The sequence below is a fragment of the Catharus ustulatus genome, chromosome 26 (assembly GCF_009819885.2).
Source record: "Catharus ustulatus isolate bCatUst1 chromosome 26, bCatUst1.pri.v2, whole genome shotgun sequence".
NCBI classification, from domain to species: domain Eukaryota; kingdom Metazoa; phylum Chordata; class Aves; order Passeriformes; family Turdidae; genus Catharus; species Catharus ustulatus.
Window position 1 is genome coordinate 5,382,715 of NC_046246.1, and position 23,314 is coordinate 5,406,028.

The following is a 23,314-nucleotide window of genomic DNA, read 5'->3' on the forward strand; positions in this document are numbered from 1 at the left end:
AGGTAAACCCCCAAAAATCCCAAATCCTCATTTCCATTTTGTTCTCCACATTTTGTGCACACAGGACCCTGCAGGTAAAACCCAAAAAATCCCAAAACTCCAAACCCCAAATCCTCATTTCCACACCCCCAGATGCATTTTGTGCACACAGGACCCTGCAGGTAAAACCCCAAAATTCCAAAAAAAATCCCAAATCCTCATTTCCATTTTATTCTCCACATTTTGTGCACACTGGACCCTGCAGGTAAACCCCAGAAATCCCAAAAAAATCCCAAATCCCAAACCCTCATTCCCATGTACTCCACATTTTGTACACAGCACCCCACAAAACACAGAACTCCACACTAAAAAGCATTTTTGAAAAATTTAACATCCCCAGACATATTTTGTACCCACAGGACCCTACAGGTAAACCCCCAAAAAATCCCCAAAAATCCAAAATCCCAAACACCAAATCCTCATTTCCACACCCCAGACACATTTTGTACTCACAGGACCCTGCAGGTAAAACCCCAAAAATCCCCAAAAATCCCAAATCCTCATTTCCATTTTATTCTCCACATTTTGTGCACACAGGACCCTGCAGGTAAAAACCCAAAAATCCCAAAAAATCCCAAAATCCCAAATCCTCATTTCCACACCCCCAGACACATTTTGTACTCACAGGACCCTGCAGGTAAAACCCCAAAAATTCCCAAAAAAATCCCAAATCCTCATTTCCATTTTGTTCTCCACATTTTGTGCACACAGGACCCTGCAGATAAAAACCCAAAAATCCCAAAACATCCAAAAAAATCCCAAAATCCCAAATCCTCATTTCCATTTTATTCTCCACCTTTTTGTGCACACAGGACCCTACAGGTAAAAACCCAAAAATCCCAAATTCCCAAACCCCAAATCCTCATTTCCATTTTATTCTCCACATTTTGTGCACACAGGACCCTGCAGGTAAAACCCAAAAAATCCCAAAACCCCAAATCCTCATTTCTACACACCCAGACACATTTTGTACACAGCACCCCATGTACAAAACACAGAACTCCACACTAAAAAGAATTTTTGAAAAATTTAACACCCCCAGACACATTTTGTACACACAGGACCCTGCAGATAAAATAAAAAAAAATCCCAAATCGTCATTTCCATATTGTTCTCCACATTTTATACACAGCACCCCATGTACAAAACACAGAACTCCACACTGAAAAGATTTTGTTTTAAAATTTAATTCCCCCAGACACATTTTGTACACACAGGACCCTGCAGGTAAAACCCCAAAAAATCCCAAAACTCCAAACCCCAAATCCTCATTTCCACACCCCCAGATGCATTTTGTGCACACAGGACCCTGCAGGTAAAAACCCAAAATTCCCAAAAAATCCCAAATCCTCATTTCCATTTTATTCTCCACATTTTGTGCACACAGGACCCTGCAGGTAAAACCCCAAAAATCCCAAAAAATCCAAAATCACAAACACCAAACCCTCATTTCCACACCCCAAGACACATTTTGTACACACAGGACCCTGCAGGTAAAACCCCAAGATTCCCAAAAAATCCCCAAAAATCCCAAATCCTCATTTCCATTTTATTCTCCGCATTTTGTGCACACAGGACCCTGCAGATAAAAACCCAAAAATCCCAAAACATCCAAAAAAATCCCAAAATCCCAAATCCTCATTTTCATTTTATTCTCCACATTTTGTGCACACAGGACCCTGCAGGTAAAACCCCAAAAATCCCCAAAAATCCCAAATCCTCATTTCCATTTTATTCTCCACATTTTGTGCACACAGGACCCTGCAGGTAAAAACCCAAAAATCCCAAAAAATCCCAAAATCCCAAATCCTCATTTCCACACCCCCAGACACATTTTGTACTCACAGGACCCTGCAGGTAAAACCCCAAAAATTCCCAAAAAAATCCCAAATCCTCATTTCCATTTTGTTCTCCACATTTTGTGCACACAGGACCCTGCAGATAAAAACCCAAAAATCCCAAAACATCCAAAAAAATCCCAAAATCCCAAATCCTCATTTCCATTTTATTCTCCACCTTTTTGTGCACACAGGACCCTACAGGTAAAAACCCAAAAATCCCAAATTCCCAAACCCCAAATCCTCATTTCCATTTTATTCTCCACATTTTGTGCACACAGGACCCTGCAGGTAAAACCCAAAAAATCCCAAAACCCCAAATCCTCATTTCTACACACCCAGACACATTTTGTACACAGCACCCCATGTACAAAACACAGAACTCCACACTAAAAAGAATTTTTGAAAAATTTAACACCCCCAGACACATTTTGTACACACAGGACCCTGCAGATAAAATAAAAAAAAATCCCAAATCGTCATTTCCATATTGTTCTCCACATTTTATACACAGCACCCCATGTACAAAACACAGAACTCCACACTGAAAAGATTTTGTTTTAAAATTTAATTCCCCCAGACACATTTTGTACACACAGGACCCTGCAGGTAAAACCCCAAAAAATCCCAAAACTCCAAACCCCAAATCCTCATTTCCACACCCCCAGATGCATTTTGTGCACACAGGACCCTGCAGGTAAAAACCCAAAATTCCCAAAAAATCCCAAATCCTCATTTCCATTTTATTCTCCACATTTTGTGCACACAGGACCCTGCAGGTAAAACCCCAAAAATCCCAAAAAATCCAAAATCACAAACACCAAACCCTCATTTCCACACCCCAAGACACATTTTGTACACACAGGACCCTGCAGGTAAAACCCCAAGATTCCCAAAAAATCCCCAAAAATCCCAAATCCTCATTTCCATTTTATTCTCCGCATTTTGTGCACACAGGACCCTGCAGATAAAAACCCAAAAATCCCAAAACATCCAAAAAAATCCCAAAATCCCAAATCCTCATTTTCATTTTATTCTCCACATTTTGTGCACACAGGACCCTGCAGGTAAAACCCCAAAAACCCCAAAAAATCCCAAACCCCAAATCCTCAATTCCACACCCCCAGACACATTTTGTACTCACAGGACCCTGCAGGTAAAAACCAAAAAATCCCAAAATCCCAAATTCCAAATCCTCATTTCCACACCCCCAGACACATTTTGTACTCACAGGACCCTGCAGGTGAAAACCCAAAAATCCCAAATTCCCAAACCCCAAATCCTCATTTCCATGTTATACTCCACATTTTGTGCACACAGGACCCTGCAGGTAAAACCCCAAAAACACCAAAAAATCCCAAAACCCCAAACACCAAATCCTCATTTCCACACCCCCAGATGCATTTTGTACTCACAGGACCCTGCAGGTAAAACCCCAAAAAAATCCCAAATCCCAAACCCTCATTCCCATGTACTCCACATTTTGTACCCAGCACCCCACAAAACACAGAACTCCACACTAAAAAACCTTTTTGAAATATTTAACATCCCCAGACATATTTTGTACACACAGGACCCTGCAGGTAAAAACCCAAAAATCCCAAAAAATCCAAAATCACAAACACCAAATCCTCATTTCCACACCCCCAGATGCATTTTGTGCACACAGGACCCTGCAGGTAAAACCCCAAAAATCCCAAATTCCCAAACCCCAAATCCTCATTTCCATGTTGTACTCCACATTTTGTACACACAGGACCCTGCAGGTAAAATAAAAAATAAAATAAAAAAAAAAATCCCAAATCCTCATTTCCGTTTTGTTCTCCACATTTTGTACAACAACTCATGTACAAAACACAGAACTCCACACTGAAAAGATGATTTTTTTTTAAATTTAATTCCCCCAGACACATTTTGTACACACAGGACCCTGCAGGTAAAACCCCAAAAAATGATTTGATTTTATTTTGATTTTTTATTTATTTTTTTATTTTATTTTAATTTTTTTATTTATTTTATTTTATCTTACTTTATTTTCTTTTTATTTTATTTTTTAATTTTATTTTGTTTTTATTTTATTTTATTTTATTCTATTTTATTCTCTTTTTTTTTTTCCAGAGGAATGACATTGCCATGGCAATCACCAAGTTTGATCAGTTTGATTTCCTGATTGACATTGTCCCCAGGGATGAGCTGAAGCCTCCAAAAAGGCAGGTGAGACAAAAAAATTCTGCAATTTCTGTCCCCTCACATTTCAGATTTAAACAAAAATTCAGATTTAAACATGAGGTTTGTTCCTCTCTTTTATTTATTGTGGTTTTTCAGGTTCTTAAAGATAATTTTAATTTCAGGTTCTTAAATTTCAGGTTCTTAAATTGTTACATTTCAGGTTCTTGAAATCATAAATTTCAGGTTCTTAAAGAATAAATTTTAGATACTTAAAATCTTAAATTTCAGCTTCTTGAATTCTTGAATTTCAGGTTCTTAAAAATTTAAATTTCAGGTTCTTAAATTCTAAAAATTTCTGGTTCTTGAATTCTTCAATTTCAGATTCTTAAAGATTTAAATTTCAGATTCTTGAATTCTTAAAGCTCAGGATTTAAATTCTTACATTTCAGATTCTTAAAGTCTTAAATTTCAGATTTTTGAATTCTTGAATTTCAGGTTCTTAAAGATTAAATTTCAGGTTCTTAAATTATTAAATTTCAGATCCTTAAAATCTTAAATTTCAGGTTCTTGAATTCTTGACTTTCAGGTTCTTGGATTCTTTAATTTCAGGTTCTTAAATTGTTAAATTTCAGGTTCTTAAAGATTTAAATTTCAGGTTCTTGAATTCTTAAAAGTTCAGGATCCAAATTCTTAAACTTCAGGATGTAATTCTTGAATTTTAGGTTCTTAAATTCTTAAATAAAAATTAAAAATATTAAATAAAAATCAAAATCACTGGGTTTTTATAAAAATAGAACTTGAATGGAGATCCACACACCAGGAAACCAAATCAGTGGTTCCCCCAATGGGGAAAAAAAATGGAAAAAAATGGATTTATGTGCATTTTCTGAGTTATGGGTTGAAAATTGTCCCTCCTGCACCCTCTGGGGCAGTCAGTGCCTCTGTAAACATCCTTGACTGGAAGCTGGAAGGTTCTGGAAGGAGCTTTCAGTCGGATGTTTACAGCAGCAGGCTGCTGCTCTCACCTGACATCCCTCATCCCTTCAAATTCAAAATTCTGCAATTAAAAAAAAAATAAAATTAATATAATTATTCAAACGACTCATTTCTGCTACTTCTGAAGGTTGTGCCTGAAAATTTGGGAAATTTGACTTGGAAGTTTGGAATTTTTTAATTTTTTTTTTCTCCTATTTCACTCTAAATCCATGGAAAATTCTGGATTTTGGAGCTGTGATTTTCTGCTGGGAAACCTCCCTGGAGTAACTCCTGAGTTGTTCTGCTCCCCAAAAAACAACTTCCAAGCCAACAAACTCCTCTGTCCAGCCCAAAACCCACCTAGACTCACTCCTGTTTAATGTGAATTTTGCTTTTCCTGCCCAGCTGAATTTTTGGGATGGGATTTTCCACTGGGAAACCTCCTAGGAGTAACTCCTGAGTTGTTCTGCTCCCCAAAAAACAACTTCTGCAGCCCAAAGCCCACCTAGACTTGCTCCTGTTTAATTTGAATTTTGCTTTTCCTGCCCAGCTGAATTTTTGGGATGTGATTTTCTGCTAGAAAACCTCCTAGGAGTAACTCCTGAGTTGTTCTGCTCCCCAAAAAACAACTTCCAAGCCAACAAACTCCTCTCTCCAGCCCAAAACCCACCTAGACTCACTCCTGTTTAATTTGAATTTTGCTTTTCCTGCCCAGCTGAATTTTTGGGATGGGATTTTCTGCTAGAAAACCTCCTAGAAGTAACTCCAGAGTTGTTTTGCTCCCCAAAAAAAGAACTTCCAAACCCAAAGCCCACCTAGACTTACTCCTGTTTAATTTGAATTTTGCTTTTCCTGCCCAACTGGATCAGCAGAATTTTTAGGATGTGATTTTCTGCTGGGAAAACCTCCTAGGAGTAACTCCTGAGTTGTTCACCTCCCCAAAAACCAACTTCCAAGCCCAAAGCCCACCTAGACTTGCTCCTGTTTAATTTGAATTTTCCTTTTCCTGCCCAGCTGAATTTCTGGGATGTGATTTTCTACTGGAAAACCTCCTAGGAGTAACTCCTGAGTTGTTCTGCTCCCCAAAAAACAACTTCTGCAGCCCAAAGCCCACCTAGACTCACTCCTATTTAATGTGAATTTTGCTTTTTCTGCCCAGCTGGGATCAGCACCATTTTTGGGATGTGATTTCCACTGGAAAACCTCCCTGGAGTAACTCCTGAGTTGTTCTACTCCCCCAAAAAAACAACTTCTGCAGCCCAGAACCCACCTAGACTCGCTCCTATTTAATGTGAATTTTGCTTTTCCTGCCCAGCAGAATTTTTAGGATGGGATTTTCTGCTAGAAAACCTCCTAGGAGTAACTCCTGAGTTGTTCTCCTCCCCAAAAATCAACTTCCAAGCCAACAAACTCCTCTCTCCAGCCCAAAACCCCCCTAGACTCGCTCTTATTTAATGTGAATTTTGCTTTTCCTGCCCAGCTGGATGAGCTGAAGGGGAATCCATGAGGGCTGCAGGTGCCATGTCCCATGTTGTAGCACGTGTAAACATCCTACACTCTCAGCTGTGAGCTCGAGGTGGCTGGGAGAGGATTGTTTACGCCTTCTGCCATGGAGTGAACGTCTGGGAGCTGCACCTGCCCTCACCCTGCTGCTCTGGGCAGCTCAGGAGTTCTCATCCTGCTGTCTTGGCATCCCAGAGTCTCTGAAAATGCTGGAAAATCGTTCATCATGAGGGGCTTTTCTCTGCTGAGATGGGAGAAAGGAGGGAGGCAGAGCAGAGCCTCAGGTTCTTCCCACTGCTGGGATATCCCTGGGTTTAAATAAATAACTCCAGGCACCACAGGGAGCATCAAATCCATGATTTGTGTCTGATATCCCTGCTCCCACAGGGTGGGAAAGCTGGGTTTAAATAAATAACTCCAGGTACAACAGCAAGCATCAAATCCATGATTTTATCTGATATCCCTGCTCCCAGAGCAGGGAATGGGGGTCAGCCTGGAAAAGCTGGGTTTAAATAAATAACTCCAGGCATGACAGCAAACATCAAATCCATTATTTTATTCCCAGGGCTTGGATATCAGATATCCCTGCTCCTAGAGCAGGGAATGTGTTTCAGCCTGGAAAAAAATAATTTAAATAAATTACTCCAGGTACCACAGGGAGCATCAAATCCATGATTTGTGTGTGATATCCCTGCTCCCAGAGCAGGGAATGGGTGTCAACCTGGAAAAACTGAATTTAAATAAATAACTCCAGGCACAAAAGTGAGCATCAAATCCATGATTTCATTCCCAGTGCTTGGATATCAGATATCCCTGCTTCTAGAGCAGGGAATGTGTTTCAGCCTGGAAAAAATTAATTTAAATAAATAACTCCAGGCACAATAGTGAGCATCAAATCCATGATTTTATCTGATATCCCTGCTCCCACAGCAAGGAATGGGTGTCAGCCTGGAAAAAGTGAATTTAAATAAACAACTCCAGGCATGACAGCAAGCTAAGATCAAATCCATAATTTCATTCTCAGGGTTTTGACATCAGAGCTCACTGGAGGGTTGGGAGCACAGCTCAGGAGAGGGGTTGGTGGCAGAGGAGGCTCTGTCAGGGTTCTGGGCCATTTGCAATTCCTCCTGTGCTGGGATTCACCCATGAGCAAATTCCAGCTGTGGTGATTTGATTCCTTTCCTCCTCCACCACCACATCAGCCACACTTTACTGGGAGCACTCAGAGCTGAACAAACCAGCTCAGACTCGGTTTAACTGTTCTGAGGGAGGTTTTTTTGTGCTTTGGGGTGGGTTTGTGGCTGTGGGGCGGGCAGAGCCGTGTTCCTATCCCAATCCTGGTGTTCCTGCAGGAGGAGGTGCGCCAGGCCGTCACCCCGGCCGAACCCGTGCAGTATTACTTCACCCTGGCCCAGCAGCCAGCAGCAGTGCAGGTGCAGGGCCAGCAGCAGGGCCAGCAGACCACCACAGCCACCACCACCATCCAGCCTGGCCAGATCATCATTGCCCAGCCCCAGCAGGGCCAGGTGAGGCAGCCTGGGGGAAATCCTCAGGGCTGGATCGCTCAGGAACTGCCGTGGGAATCGTGGGGTGCGGTGGGTTGGGTTCAGTTGGGTTGGGTTCAGTTGGGTTGGGTTGAGTTGGGTTCAGTTGGGTTGGGTTGGGTTGAGTTGGATTGGGTTGGGCTCAGTTGAGTTGGGTTGGGTTGGGTTCAGTTGGGTTGGGTTCAGTTGGGTTGGGTTGGATTGGGTTTAGTTGGGTTGGGTTCAATTGGTTTGGGTTGGATTTGGTTTAGTTGGGTTGGGTTCACTTGGGTTGGGTTCAGTTGGGTTGGGTTGAGTTGGATTCAGTTGGGTTGGGTTGGGTTGGATTCAGTTGGGTTGGGTTGGGTTCAGTTGGGTTGGGTTGGGTTGGGTTCAGTTGGGTTGGGTTGAGTTGGGTTGAGTTCCGGTGGGTTGGGTTGAGTTCAGTTGGGTTCAGTTGGGTTCAGTTGAGTTCAGTTGGGTTGGGTTCAGTTGGGTTGGGTTGGATTCAGTTGGGTTCAGTTGGGTTGGGTTGGGTTGGATTGGGTTCAGTTGGGTTCAGTTGGGTTGGGTTCCGTTGGGTTGGGTTCAGTTGGGTTGGGTTCGGTTCATTTGGGTTCAATTGGGTTCTGTTGGGTTGGGTTTAGTTGGGTTCAGTTGGGTTGGATTGGGAGGGAAGGAATTGAAATCTCACCCTGTTCCATGATCAGAAACTTTCTGCTGTCCCTCATTGTTGTCCTGCTCACCTTGGGCATTTCTGTGGGTCAAACCTCATTTTCATGGCCAGATGGGATTCCTGGTGCTCCAGGATCCTCATCCAGGCTCTGAGCTCCCTCTGTGGTGATTTAATCTGGGCTTAGTCTAGGACAGGCTACCTGCCCCGGCCCCAGCAGGGCCAGGTGAACCAAGCCTGAGGGAAATCCTCAGGGCTGGATTGCTCAGGAACATCATGGACAGTGTGGAGATCATGGGTTGGGTTGGGTTGGGTTGGGTTGGGTTGAGAGGGAAGGAAAAAACTTAAATCTCACCCTTTTCCATGATCAGAGACCTCCTTACTGTTCCAGACTGTTCCAATCCTTGTCCTGCCTCACCCTGGACATTTCTGTGGGTCAAACCTCATTTTCATGGCCAGGTGACATTCCTGGTGCTCCAGGATCCTCAGCCAGGCCCTGAGCTCCACCTCAGGCTGTTTAATCCTCACAATTCTGGGTGCAGAACAGACCTGCCCCAGCCCCAGCAGTGAGCACTGGGTTTAGGACAGGCTCAGTCTGGGTTTCATGCATTTCCCACCTCCTGAATCCTCATTTCTTTGTGTGTTTTGTATTTTTTTTTGTACAGACCACCCCAGTGACAATGCAGGTGGGAGAAGGGCAGCAAGTACAGATTGTGCAGGCTCAGCCCCAGGGCCAGAGCCAGCAGGCTCAGAGCAGCACAGGACAAACCATGCAAGTGATGCAGCAAATCATCACCAACACGGGGGAAATCCAGCAAATCCCGGTAAGATCCCAGCAGCAAAGGTGCAAAAATCCCCCCTGAGCAGATTGTGGGAGCTGGAGCCTCGCTTCTGTTTGCTTTGTTAACTGGCAGAGAAGTCTGGATTGAGTGCTGTGCTTCCTGCACTTAGGAAAAGCAACCAAGAGGGGCATGAAAAGGGGAAATAAATCTTAAAAATAAATAAATCTTAGCTGCTTTAGTCCAGACTCACTGCCCACCCCAAACACCTTCCCCTGAGTGAAGCAGTTGTGATTAGGAAGCAATAAATTAAATATTTCCTGGCTGAACAGTTCTTCAGCACAGCCTGGTTGGAATGAAAGAGAATTTTTTTCTTTTTACCTGAAATGGGAAATAAATCTTAAAAATAAAAAAAGTCTTAACCCCTTTAGTCCAGACTCACCCCAAACATTTTGCCCTAAGTGAAACAGTTGTGATTAGGAAGCAATAAATTAAATATTTCCTGCCTGAGCATCAGGTCTTCACCACAGCCTGGTTGGAATGAAAGAAAATTCATGTCTTTTTACGTGAAAAGGGGAAATAAATCTTAAAAAAAAAATAAATTTGAACTCCTTTAGTCCAGACTCACCCCAAACACCTTCCCCTGAGTGAAAGAGTTGTGATTAGAAAGCAATAAATCAAAATATTTCCTGGCTAAACATTCTTCAGTTCTTCACCACAGCCTGGCTGGAATAAAAAAAAAATTCCTTTCTTTTTGCCTTTACTTGGTTGTGCCTGTGCAATCTGAAGTCCTGGCCTGGCAGGCTGAGTGGGAAAAGTTCCATCTGGGAGTTATTAATAAACTTTGATGTTAGAAGAAATATTTCTCCCAAAATATTTGGAGGAATGGTTATGCAGAAGCAGGAGGTGCCTCCTTAGAAATGGGAAATACAAAGTTTCTGAAATGTGTCCTAAGTAAACACACAAAAAAAAAAATTATAAAAAAAAATCACATTAACTTAGAATCACAACCAAGCTGTGGCTGTTGGTTCCCAGCTGGAAAACATCACACCTGTTAGAGAAAAATAAAATAATAAAATTAAAAATTAAAATTTAAAATATAAATTAAAATATAAATTAAAATAATAAAAAAATAAAAATAAAAATCATCCAATTCTGTGTTCCAGAACCCAAAGGTCACCCAGGGCCAGACATTTCACTTCAATTTCTACTTTTTCTGTGAAATCAGAGCTTTCCCAGCTCTTTTCATCCCTTGAATCTTCAGCTGATTCCTGCTGCCCTGAGGTGTTGATCAGGGAGGAAGAAATGCCCAAAATTGGATTTTTTTTAATACAGGAAACCTCTTTTCTTGTCCAGTTCTTTTTTAAAATTTCTTCTCCATTTCTTTTTTTTATTCCAGGGAACCCCTTTTCGTGTCCAATTCTTTTTTTTAAAATTTCTTCTCCATTTCTTCTTCTTCTACTTCTTCTTCTTCTTTTCCATTTCTTGTTTCTCTTCTTCTCCTTGTGAAAATCTCTCTGAGAATCTCTCAAGGAATTCTGGAAGAAGATCTCCAGCTCAGATTTGTTTTTGGGGAATGCTGAAATTACAGAAAGGGGCTTGGAAAACTCTTAGTAGTAAAAAATTCCTTCCAAAGGAGCTGTTGAGGAAAATCCAGGGGGGATTTTGGGGTTTTGGAGGGATTTTAGGGTCTGGTTTTGACCAAGAATTTGATTTTTCCTCCCTCCTTGCTGGGATTGGGAGCTGTGGCTGCTCCAGGGGAATTTTTTGGGAAATTTCTGAATTTCTCAAAGCTCCAAGACTGCAAAGCAGCAATGCAGGAGCAGTGTGGGATGGAATAATCCCAATTTCCAGCTCCCCATCCTGCAGAGATCCTGCTGAAAAACCACAGTTGGTGCTGAAGGAAGTGAAAATAAAACCAATTTTGGAGGAAAAAACTTGGATTTGGTTCCACAAAATTCCAGTCCTTGGTCCGTTCTGCTCTTCCTGCTTTGCTTTTCTTATTTTTTTTCCTCTTCTTTCATTTCTCTTTTGGCATCTTCTGACAGCTCTGAGGGCTCAGCAGAGAATTACAGTAATTTCACCATTATAAGCTGCACCATTTTGACTAAAATTTTGGTCCAAACCCGAAGTGTGGCTTCTAATCAGGTGTGGCTGATATATGGACAGAGAATGAAAAGTTGCTGTTTTAGTTTGGAGGACAGGTGTGTGCTGAGAAAGGCAGGAGCTTCTCTTTGAAATGGAGAATGTAAACCCCCTCCCTCCAAATTATTATAATTTTGAAATCAAGGGGCTCTCAGGCAAAGATATGGGAATAGGAATAACAGTTCTTTACTAGGGAAATTAAAATAGAAATACAGCACTACAAAGAACAAACCCAAGCCCTGCCAGAGTCAGAATCCAAGCTGACAGCCGTCAGTCAGGCAGGGTGTTGGCAGCAGTCCCATCCCATGGTGGCTGCATCCTCCTGCAGTGACAGATGTGGCTCAGTTGGAGCAGTGCTCCTGTACAAGGTGCAGTTTCCTCCCAAGCTCCAGGGATGATGTGGAAGGGTCTGGTTTTCCTCTGGGATCCAGTGGGAAAGGCTGCTCTGATGTTCCAAATCTCAGTTTTTATCTGGGTAGGAAATGTTTGGCTCCTCCCCCTGGCTGGAGCATCTCCCCATGGGATGATGGAATTTTATCAGCCATGCCCTGGGACTCAGTGGCCATGAACAGGAGAGATCTCCTGGAGGGAGGATGGGCTGTGCAAAGATAAAGAACACTGCCCCAGCTGGTTTAACAGCTGCCCATTAACAGGAGATATCCCACAGAGATCAGGATCACTGCCCCAGCTGGTTTGTAAAATCTGACCCATGAACAGGAGAGATCCCCTTTGGGAATAAAGACCATTGTCCCAGCTGGTTTTAACCCATAGCCCATTAACAGAAGATATCCCACAGAGACAAATGCCATTGTCCCACTGGTTTATAACACCTGGCCCATGAACAGGAGATATCCCATGAGATAAAGAACACTGCCCCAGCTGGTTTATAAACCATGGCCATGAACAGGAGATATCCCATGAGATAAAGAACACTGCCCCAGCTGGTTTCAATGGATGCCCATTAGCAGAATATCTCCCACAGAGATCAGGATCTCTGCCCCACCCTCAGCAGATGGTGACAGAACAGACACCTTTGATCACATCTTTTATTGTAATATGCAGTTTATAATCCTGAAATTACTGTAAATAAAGTTCTAAACTCTCTCCTGAAACTGGAATTGCCTCTGGAATATTTGGAGCATCTTTATCCTGCTTTTCCACATGTTCCTGGTGCTCTTTGTTCCAGTGGAAAAGTGAATTTTATTCTGGAGCAGAATAAAAAAGGGAGTGAAGCCATCAATTATTTAAATTTCATTTTAATTTTAAGTTTAAATTGAATTTTTTTTGTCTTACCCAGCCCTTATTTTGGGCAGAATCTTTGGAATTTCCTCTCCTTGCTGCAAGAATTTTCCCCAAATCTCTTCCAGCATCATTTCATGATGGAATTAAATCCTAATTCCCCCAGCATGGATAAAAATTGAACCTCCCTACAGATCTCAATGCAAAAATCAAATTTTTTATTGAAATTCTCTTTGCTCAGGGGGAGTTTGTTTGCTCTTGAAATAATTTTGGAGCTTTCAGACACAAATGGGGGGAGTTGGTGGCTTTTAGAGTGTTCTGAGTGTTCTTTCCAATTCTTAAAAAGAAAAATAAAAAAAATAAAAATAAAAATTAAAAAAAAAATCCTTTTTTTTTGTATAAAGATACCTTTAAAACCAAATTACAAAATTAAATAACAGAAGGAAAACCCAATATTGGTAAATTTTACATTTTCATTGCTCTCAGGTGTGTATTACCATTGTTACCTGCATTTTTTTCATGTCCACCTTCCCAAAATTAGGAGATTTAGGGAATAAATTTAGGATTGAATCTCTCACATGAGTTAAAAAAAATAAAAAAATAAGAAACTTAACCTCTGCCAGGTGGGGCTTGACAGGTGTTGGCAGAGAGCTGAAAACAAATCTTCCAAAAATATCTTTTCTGCTGCTTTGTTTTATAAAATTCCTCTTTATTCCTTCATTTTTATAGGATATAATTTGCTAGGGGTGCAGGATTTGATTTGGTGCTGCCAGCTCATAAATGTGAAATTTTTTTGGGATCCTTTTTGGTGGGATTAATTCAGAATTCCATAATAAATAATAAAATAATAAATAATAAAATAATAATTCAGAGCTTCCAGAGAGCTGCAATCAAAATTTCCAAAAATACCTTTGGGGTTTGCCATTTCTGCTGCTTTATTTTATAAAATTCCTGTTTATTCCTTGATTTTTGCCAGGATGTGACTGATAAATCTGTAAAAATTCCTGTTTATTCCTTAATTTTTGTAGGATATAATTTGCTAGGGGTGCAGGATTTGGTTTGGGGCTGCCAGCTCATAAATGTGAAATGCTGCCTCAAAAACAATTCTTGTAACCAAAATTTCTCCCAAATCCTTTAAAAACATTTGCTTTAGAGCTCCCAGCCTAAAAACCAAAATGGAATGTAATGTCTCAGGGATACCCAGGAGTTCTGGGGTTTATTTTTTTTTTTTTTTTTGGATCCTTTGTGGTGGGAATAATTCAGAATTTCCATGGAGCTCCCAGAGAGCTGAAATCAAAACTTCCAAAAATATCTTTGGGGTTTGCCATTTCTGCTGGCTTTATGGGGAAAAATCCTCTTTATTCCTTAATTTTTGGCAGGATGTGACTGATAAATCTGTAAAAATTCCTCTTTATTCCCTAATTTTTGTAGGATATAATTTGATAAGGATGCAGAATTTGATTGATAAGGGTGCAGGATACAACAGAGGTGCAGGATTTGGTTTGATGCTGCCAGCTCATAAATGTGAAATGCTGCCACAAAGGAATAAAACAATTCTTGTAACCAAAAGTTCTCCCAAATAATTTAAAAACTTTTGCTTTAGAGCTCCCAGCCTAAAAACCAAAACCAAAAAGAGGAATGGGATGTCTCAGGATCTCTGGAATTTTGTTTTTCGTGCTGATTCCTGCTGGGAACAATTCCCAATCCCATGGAGCTCCCAGGAAAAGCTGCAATCAAAACTTCCAAAAATATCTTTAGTGTTTGCCATTTCTGCTGGCTTTATGGGGGAAAATCCTCTTTATTCCTTAATTTTTGGCAGAATTTGATTGATAAATCTGTAAAAATTCCTCTTCATTCCTTAATTTTTGTAGGATATAATTTGCTAGGGGTGCAGGATTTGATTTGGTGCTGCCAGCTCATAAATGTGAAATGCTGCCTCAAAAACAATTCTTGTAACCAAAAGTTCTCCCAAATAATTTAAAAACTTTTGCTTTAGAGCTCCCAGCCTAAAAACCAAAATGGAATCTGATGTCTCAGGGATACCCAGGAGCTCTGGGGTTTATTTTTTTTTTTTTTTGATCCTTTGTGGTGGGAATAATTCAGAATCCCATGGAGCTCCCAGAGAGCTGCAGTCAAAATTTCCAAAATTATCTTTGGGGTTTGCCTTTTCTGCTGGCTTTATGGGGGAAAATCCTCTTTATTCCTTAATTTTTGACAGAATTTGATTGATAAATCTGTAAAAATTCCTCTTTATTCCTTAATTTTTGATAGGGGTGCAGGATTTGTTTTGGTGCTGCCAGCTCATAAATGTGAAATGCTCCTCAAAGAAATAAAATAATTCTTGTAACCAAAAATTCTCCCAAATCCTTTAAAAACTTTTGCTTTAAACAAAACCAAAAAGAGGAATGGGATGTCTCAGGAGCTCTGGGGTTTTGTTTTTTGTGCTGATTCCTGCTGGGAACAATTCCCAATCCCGTGGAGCTCCCAGGAAAAGCTGCATTCAAAATTTCCAAAAATACCTTTGGGGTTTGCCATTTCTGCTGGCTTTATGGGGAAAATCCTCTTTATTCCTTAATTTTTGGCAGAATTTGATTGATAAATCTGTAAAAATTCCTCTTCATTCCTTAATTTTTGTAGGATATAATTTGATAAGGGTGCAGGATTTGATTGATAAAAATGCAGGATACAACAGAGGTGCAGGATTTGGTTTGGTGCTGCCAGCTCATAAATGTGAAATGCTGCCTCAAAGGAATAAAACAATTCTTGTAACCAAAATTTCTCCCAAATAATTTAAAAACTTTTGCTTTAGAGCTCCCAGCCTAAAAACCAAAACCAAAAAGAGGAATGGGATGTCTCAGGAGCTCTGGGATTTTGTTTTTAGGATCCCTTGTGGTGGGAACAATTCCCAATCCTGTGGAGCTCCCAGGAAAAGCTCCAGAGAGCTGCAATCAAAACTTCCAAAAATACCTTTGGGGTTTGCCATTTCTGCTGGCTTTTATTTTATAAAATTCCTCTTTATTCCTTGATTTTTGGTAGGATATAATTTGATAAGGGTGCAGGATTTGATTGATAAGGATGCAGGATACAACAGGGGTGCAGAATTTGGTTTGATGCTGCCAGCTCATAAATGTGAAATGCTGCCACAAAGGAATAAAACAATTCTTGTAACCAAAAGTTCTCCCAAATCCCTTAAAAACTTTTGCTTTAGAGCTCCCAGCCTAAAAACCAAAACGAGGACTGGGATGTCTCAGGAGCTCTGGGGGTTTGTTTTTGTGCTGATTCCTGCTGGGAATAATTCAGAATTTCCATGGAGCTCCCGGGAAAAGCTGCAATCAAAACTTCCAAAAATACCTTTGGAGTTTGCCATTTCTGCTGACTTTATGGGGGAAAATCCTCTTTATTCCTTAATTTTTGGCAGAATTTGATTGATAAATCTGTAAAAATTCCTCTTTATTCCCTAATTTTTGTAGGATATACTTTGATAGGGGTGCAGGATTTGGTTTGGTGCTGCCAGCTCATAAATGTGAAATACTGCCTCAAAAACAATTCTTGTAACCAAAATTTCTCCCAGATCCTTTAAAAACTGAGCCATTAATTTGCTTTAGCTACTAACTGACCCCTCCCAACCTGGAAAAAAATGGAATGTAATGTCTCAGGGATACCCAGGAGCTCTGGGGTTTTTGGTTTTTTTTGGTTTTTTTTTTGATCCTTTGTGGTGGGAATAATTCAAAATTCCAAGAAAAGCTCCCAGAGAGCTGCAATCAAAATTTCCAAAAATACCTTTGGGGTTTGCCATTTCTGCTGGCTTTTATTTTATAAAATTCCTCTTTATTCCTTGATTTTTGGCAGGATATAATTTGATAAGGATGCAGGATTTGATTGAAAAAGATGGAGAATTTGGTTTGGTGCTGCCAGCTCATAAATGTGAAATGCTGCCTCAAAGGAGTAAAACAATTCTTGTAACCAAAAATTCTCCCAAATCCTTTAAAAGCCATAAATTTGCTTTAACTCCCAGCCTAAAAAACAAAAAGAGGAATGGGATGTCTCAGGAGCTCTGGGGTTTTGTTTTTAGGATCCCTTTTGTTGATTCCTGCTGGGAACAATTCCCAATCCCATGGAGCTCCCAGGAAAAGCTACATTCAAAACTTCTAAAAATACCTTTGGGGTTTGCTATTTCTGCTGCTTTATGGGGAAAAATCCTCTTTATTCCTTAATTTTTGGCAGAATTTGATTGATAAGGATGCAGGATAGGATTGATAAGGATGCAGGATGTAATTGATAAAAATGCAGAATTTGGTTTGGTGCTGCCAGCTCATAAATGTGAAATGCTGCCCCAGAGGAGTAAAACAATTCTTGTAACCAAAATTTCTCCCAAATCCCTGTAAAACTGATTTCCTTTAGCTCCCAGCCTAAAAACCAAAATGGGATGTGATGTCTCAGGGATGTCTCAGGAGCTCTGGGATTTTGTTTTTCGTGCTGATTCCTGCTGGGAACAATTCCCAATCCCGTGGAGCTCCCAGGAAAAGCTACATTCAAAACTTCCAAAAATACCTTTGGGGTTTGCCATTTCTGCTGGCTTTTATTTTATAAAATTCCTCTTTATTCCTTAATTTTTGATAGGGGTACAGGATTTGTTTTGGTGCTACCAGCTCATAAATGTGAAATGCTGCCCCAGAGGAGTAAAACAATTCTTGTAACCAAAATTTCTCCCAAATCCCTGTAAAACTGATTTCCTTTAGCTCCCAGCCTAAAAACCAAAATGGAATGTGATGTCTCAGGGGTACCCAGGAGCTCTGGGGTTTTGTTTTTCGTGCTGATTCCTGCTGGGAACAATTTCCAATCCTGTGGAGCTCCCAGGAAAAGCTACATTCAAAACTTCCAAAAATACCTTTGGGGTTTGCCATTTCTGCTGGCTTTTATTTTATAAAATTCCTCTTTATTCCTTGATTTTTGGTAGGATATAATTTGATAAGGGTGCAGGATTTGATTGATAAAAATGCAGGATACAACAGAGGTGCAGGACTTGGTTTGGTGCTGCCAGCTCAAATGTGAAATGCTGCCTCAGAGGAGTAAAACAATTCTTGTAACCAAAAGTTCTCACAAATCCCTTAAAAACTTTTGCTTTAAACAAAACCAAAAAGAGGAATGGGATGTCTCAGGAGCTCTGGAATTTTGTTTTTCGTGCTGATTCCTGCTGGGAACAATTCCCAACCCCGCTGAACTCTCCCCCTCACCTCCATCCTTTACTGGAACAGAGCAGGACTTTGGCTGTTGGTTCAGGGTGCAGAGTGACCTGTGTTGATTCTCTTTCCCTGCTCCCCCCTCACCTGTCCCCAGGTGCAGTTGAACGCTGGCCAGCTGCAGTATATCCGCTTAGCCCAACCCGTGTCAGGCACCCAGGTAGTCCAGGGCCAGATCCAGACGCTTGCAACCAATGCACAGCAGGTATGCTGCCTCTCCCCCCACTTCCAGGGGGTTTCCACCACTTCTTGGGTTAGGATTCTTTTCTTTTCTTTTCTTCTTGTTTGTCAGAGTTTAAAAAAAAAAAATTTAAAAAATAAAATTGAGGTGTCCGCGAGAGGTGCATGCAAAGCTTGTGTGTGTGTGTGAGGCTCTGGGTGAAGCTCCTGCTGCTTCTCAGCTGCTTGCAGGGAACTTTTTGGGCTCTTCAAGCTTCTCTTCTCCTTCTCCTCTGCCTGGGTGAGGGAGGAGCTGTGCAGGAAAGGCAGAACGTGGCCTTGGGGCTGAGGGATCCTGCTCTGCTGGCCTGGAGGCCACGGGCTCAGGGCAGGCACAGAGGAGCTGCTTTGGGTCTGGAGGGGCTTGATTTAAGTCTGGAAGGATCTGATTTGGGTCTGGAGGGGCCTGATTCAGATCTGGAAGGACCTGGTTTGGGTTTGGAAGGACCTAATTTTGTCTGGAAGGATCTGATTTAGGTCTGGAAGGACCTGGTTTAGGTCTGGAGGGACCTGGTTTTGGTCTGGAAGGACCTAATTAGGTCTGGAAGGGCCTGATTTAATCTGGAAGGACCTGGTTTGGGTCTGGAAAGACCTGATTTAGGTCTAGAAGGACCTGATTTGGGTCTGGAAGGACCTGATTTGGGTCTGGAGGGGTCTGATTTAAGTCTGGAAGGATTTGATTTGGGTCTGGAGGGGCCTGATTTAGGTCTGGAAAGACGTGATTCAGGTCTGGAAAGACCTGGTTTGGATCTGGAAAGACCTGATTTGGGTCTGGAGGGACCTGATTCAGATCTGGAAGGACCTGGTTTTGGTCTGGAAAGACCTGGTTTTGGTCTAGAAGGACCTAATTAGGTCTGGAAGGGCTTGATTTAATCTGGAAAGACCTGGTTTGGGTCTGGAGGGGCCTGATTCAGATCTGGAAGGACCTGGTTTGGGTTTGGAAGGACCTAATTTTGTCTGGAAGGGTCTGATTTAGGTCTGGAAGGACCTGGTTTTGGTCTAGAAGGACCTAATTAGGTCTGGAAGGGCCTGATTTAATCTGGAAGGACCTGGTTTAGGTCTGGAAAGACCTGATTTGGGTCTGGAGGGGCCTGATTTGAGTCTGGAAGGATCTGATTTAGGTCTGGAGGGGCCTGATTTAGGTCTGGAAAGATGTCATTCAGGTCTGGAAAGACCTGGATTTGGTCTGGAAGGACCTGAATTAGGTCTGGAAGGGTCTGATTTAATCTGGAAGGACCTGGTTTGGGTCTGGAAAGAGATTATTCAGGTCTGGAAAGACCTAGTTTGGGTCTGGAAGGGTCTGATTTAATCTGGAAGGACCTGGTTTGGGTCTGGAAAGAGATTATTCAGGTCTGGAAAGACCTGGGTTTGGTCTGGAAGGACCTAATTAGGTCTGGAGGGGCCTGATTTAATCTGGAAGGACCTGGTTTGGGTCTGGAGGGGCCTGATTTAGGTCTGGAAAGATATTATTCAGGTCTGGAAAGACCTGGGTTTGGTTTGGAGGGGCCTGATTCAGATCTGGAAGGACCTGGTTTGGGTCTGGAAAGACCTGGTTTTGGTCTAGAAGGACCTAAATCAGGTCTGGAAGGGCCTGATTTAATCTGGAAGGACCTGGTTTGGGTCTGGAGGGGCCTGATTTAGGTCTGGAAGGACCTGGTTTGGGTCTGGAAGGGCCTAATTCAGATCTGGAAGGACCTGGTTTGGGTTTGGAAGGACCTGATTTGGGTCTAGAAAGGTATGATTCAGGTCTGGAAAGACCTGGGTTTGGTCTGGAAGGACCTGAATTAGGTCTGGAAGGGCCTGATTTAATCTGAAAGGACCTGGTTTGGGTCTGGAAGGACTTGATTTGGGTCTGGAAATAGATTATTCAGATCTGGAAAGACCTGGTTTGGGGGCTGGAAGGACCTAATTTTGTCTGGAACGATCTGATTTGGGTCTGGAAGGGCCTGATTTAGGTCTGGAGGGGCCTGATTTGGTCTGGAAGGGTGTTGGTGGGGCTGTGACCCCTCAGGGGATGATGTTGGTGGGGCTGTGGCCCCCAGGGCAGGGCTGGCACTGACCAGCTGCTCTTATCTCTGTAGATAACACAGACAGAGGTCCAGCAGGGCCAGCAGCAGTTCAGCCAGTTCACAGATGGCCAGGTAAGAGCTGGGGGGCACAGGGGGCTCCTAAATCTGCATTTTCCTCCTGATAAAACAGCATAAGGGAATCTTGTGCCAGTCCAAATTCAGGTGGATTCTCAATGTTGTGCTGCCTTGGCTCTGAATTAATCCTGGCACTAAATAAAAATTTGAACATCCATAAATACCATAAATTTCATAATATATCATAAATATCAGAAACCATGGAATGGTTTGGATTGGAAGCACCTTGATGCTCATCCACTTCCAACCATGTGAGTGTAAAGACAATTATTAAAAATAAAAAGAGGAGGGATTGAGAGAAATGTTAAATTTGTCTGATGGGAGCCTGGGCTTCAGGAATTCCCCTCAGAAGGGGAATTGTGGTGGGTTTGGGGTTTGGGGATTGAATTTGAGTGTGGCTGAGCACTGACAGAGGTGCCTTTGTCCCTTTGTCCCTTTGTGTGTCTGCAGCAGCTGTACCAGATCCAGCAGGTGACAATGCCAGCGGGCCAGGACATTGCCCAGCCCATGTTCATCCAGTCCAGCAGCCAGAGCTCAGACAGCCAGGCCACCCAGGTGACAGGGGACTGACAGGGACCTGCTCAGTGTCCCCAAACACCAGGGGACTGAGAGAGACCTGCTGAGTGTCCCCAAACCCTGGGGACAGAGCAGGGACCTTCTCAATGTCCCCAAACCCAGGGGACTGAGCAGGAACCTTCTGAGTGTCCCCAAACCCACAGAACTGAGCAGGGACCTTCTGAATGTCCCCAAACCCTAGGGGACAGAGCAGGGACTCTCTCAGTGTCCCCAACCTGAGCAGGGACCCTCTCAATGTCCCCAAACCCCACAGAACTGATCAGGGACCTTCTCAGTGTCCCCAACCCCCACAAACTGAGCAGGGACCTTCTCAGTGTCCCCAAACCCTGGAGGACAGAGCAGGGACCCTCTCAGTGTCCCCAACACCAGGGGACTGACAGGGACCTGCTGAGTGTCCCCAACCCCACAGAACTGAGCAGGGACCCTCTCAATGTCCCCAACCTGAGCAGGGACCCTCCTCAGTGTCCCCAACCTGAGCAGGGACTCTCTCAGTGTCTGTTGTATTTTTTTTCCTCTGGATAGAGCTAGGTTTGGTCCTCCCATCTCAGTGGGTTTTAGGGAATTTTTATTTTTTTGGGGGGGTGAGTGTGTGTGGTTTAGATTTTTCCTTCCTGCCTCCTTTTGTTTTTTTTTTTTTTTTTGGAGCATTTGCTGTATGCAGGGAATAGGAGGAGGAGGAATTGAAGTGAAATGAAATAAATAAAAACATTCCTTGTATTATGATTGTATTTTCTAAGGGCAAAAAAAAAAAAAAATCCTTGAGTTTGACTTCTGGATTCCAGAAAAACTGATGGAATCTGGACAGAACCCCAGCCCTGCTGTTACCTGTTGTCCTGGCTTTGGTCCATGCATGTAATATAAGCTTCATAAAAGGAAATAAATTTGCTTTTGTCAGATCCTGTGTGTGCTGTCCATGAAATCAGCCTGAATCCCTGCAAATGTCACCCTGGGTGAGGGTTTGGCTGAGAGCTCAGCTGGACTGAGGGGTTTTGGGGGTAAATAAATGAAATTTGGCACAAAAAAAGAAAACAAAAAGTGTTCCAGCAGAGCTCAGAGATTTTGGGCAGCTCCAAATCTTGCTGAGGATATTTGGGAGGAGGGCCAGGAGATCCTGCCAAGGTCCTGTGGGCTTTTCCTCCCAGTCAGGTGGAATTTCTGCTCTCAGAGTCATCAAGATTGGAAAATCCTGAAATCACAGTCCCCCCTTGTCACCAGTGCCACCTCCAGGTGTCCCTGGGCACCTCCAGAGCTCCCTGGGCACCTCTAGAACTCCTTGGGCACCTCCAGAGCTCCTTGGGGTCCTTCAGAGCTCCTTGGGCACCTCCAGCCCTCCCTGGGCACCTCCAGCCCTCCCTGGGCACCTCCAGAGCTCCCTGGGCACCCCCAGGTATCCCTGGGCACCTCCAGAACTCCCTGGGCACCTCCAACCCTCCCTGGGCACCTCCAGAGCTCCCTGGGCACCTCCCGGGTTGTGTAAATTAAATAAATTCATAATAAATTAATTAATAAACATTCAATAAAAATGGCTTTTCCTGATTTCCCCAAGATTTCCCGGGAGCGGCAGAGCCGGGATGGGCGGAACTGGAGCGGCGTCTGCTGGGCTGGGAAAAGATGGAACTGGGAGGGGAAAAGATGGAATTGGGAGAGGAAAGTGGAATTTATGGGAAAGCTCCGAGAGTGGGATCGGCCACGAGAGGGACCCCGCGGGAAGGGCTGGAGCGGGAGGGGACGGGAGGGAATGGGACAGGAGGGATGGGAGGGGACAGGAAAGATGGGACAGGAGACACGGGACAGGAGAGACGGGACAGGAGAGACCGGAGGGGACAGGAGAGATGGGAGGGGACAGGAGGGGATGGGAGGGGACAGGAGGGGATGGGAGGGGACAGGAGAGACGGGAGGGGACAGGAGAGACGGGAGGGGATAGGAGAGATGGGACAGGCGGGATGGGACAGTCGGGAATGGGAGAGACGGGACAGATGGGATGACATGGGACGGGGGGATGGGACAGATGGGATGGAACGGGCGGGATGGGCTCTCGGAGGTGCCTTCCCTGCAATTGGGGTCTCGGAGGTTCCTCCTTTCCTTGGAACTGGGGGCTCGGGGGTCCCTTTCCCTGGATTTGGGGGCTCGGGGGTCCGTTTCCCTGGATTTGGGGGCTCGGGGGTCCCTTTCCCTGGATTTGGGGAGTCGGAGATCCCTTTCCCTGGATTTGGGGGCTCCGGGGTCCCTTCTCCCGACAGCCCCATCCCTGT

General features: G+C 43.2%; 1 protein-coding gene across 1 annotated transcript in view; it reads left to right on the top strand.

Annotated features, from left to right (window-relative positions):
• Positions 1 to 21,302, top strand: part of NFYC (nuclear transcription factor Y subunit gamma) — a 37,960-nt gene extending 16,658 nt beyond the window's left edge. Inside the window, exons 5-10 of the mRNA XM_033080887.1 lie at positions 3,996 to 4,091; positions 7,877 to 8,050; positions 9,386 to 9,544; positions 18,221 to 18,328; positions 20,424 to 20,483; positions 20,937 to 21,302. Coding sequence (XP_032936778.1) covers positions 3,996 to 4,091; positions 7,877 to 8,050; positions 9,386 to 9,544; positions 18,221 to 18,328; positions 20,424 to 20,483; positions 20,937 to 21,056 — 717 coding nt within the window. The 3' untranslated portion in view covers positions 21,057 to 21,302. The remainder of the gene's footprint in view (positions 1 to 3,995; positions 4,092 to 7,876; positions 8,051 to 9,385; positions 9,545 to 18,220; positions 18,329 to 20,423; positions 20,484 to 20,936) is intronic.
• Positions 21,303 to 23,314: the final 2,012 nt, after the last annotated feature.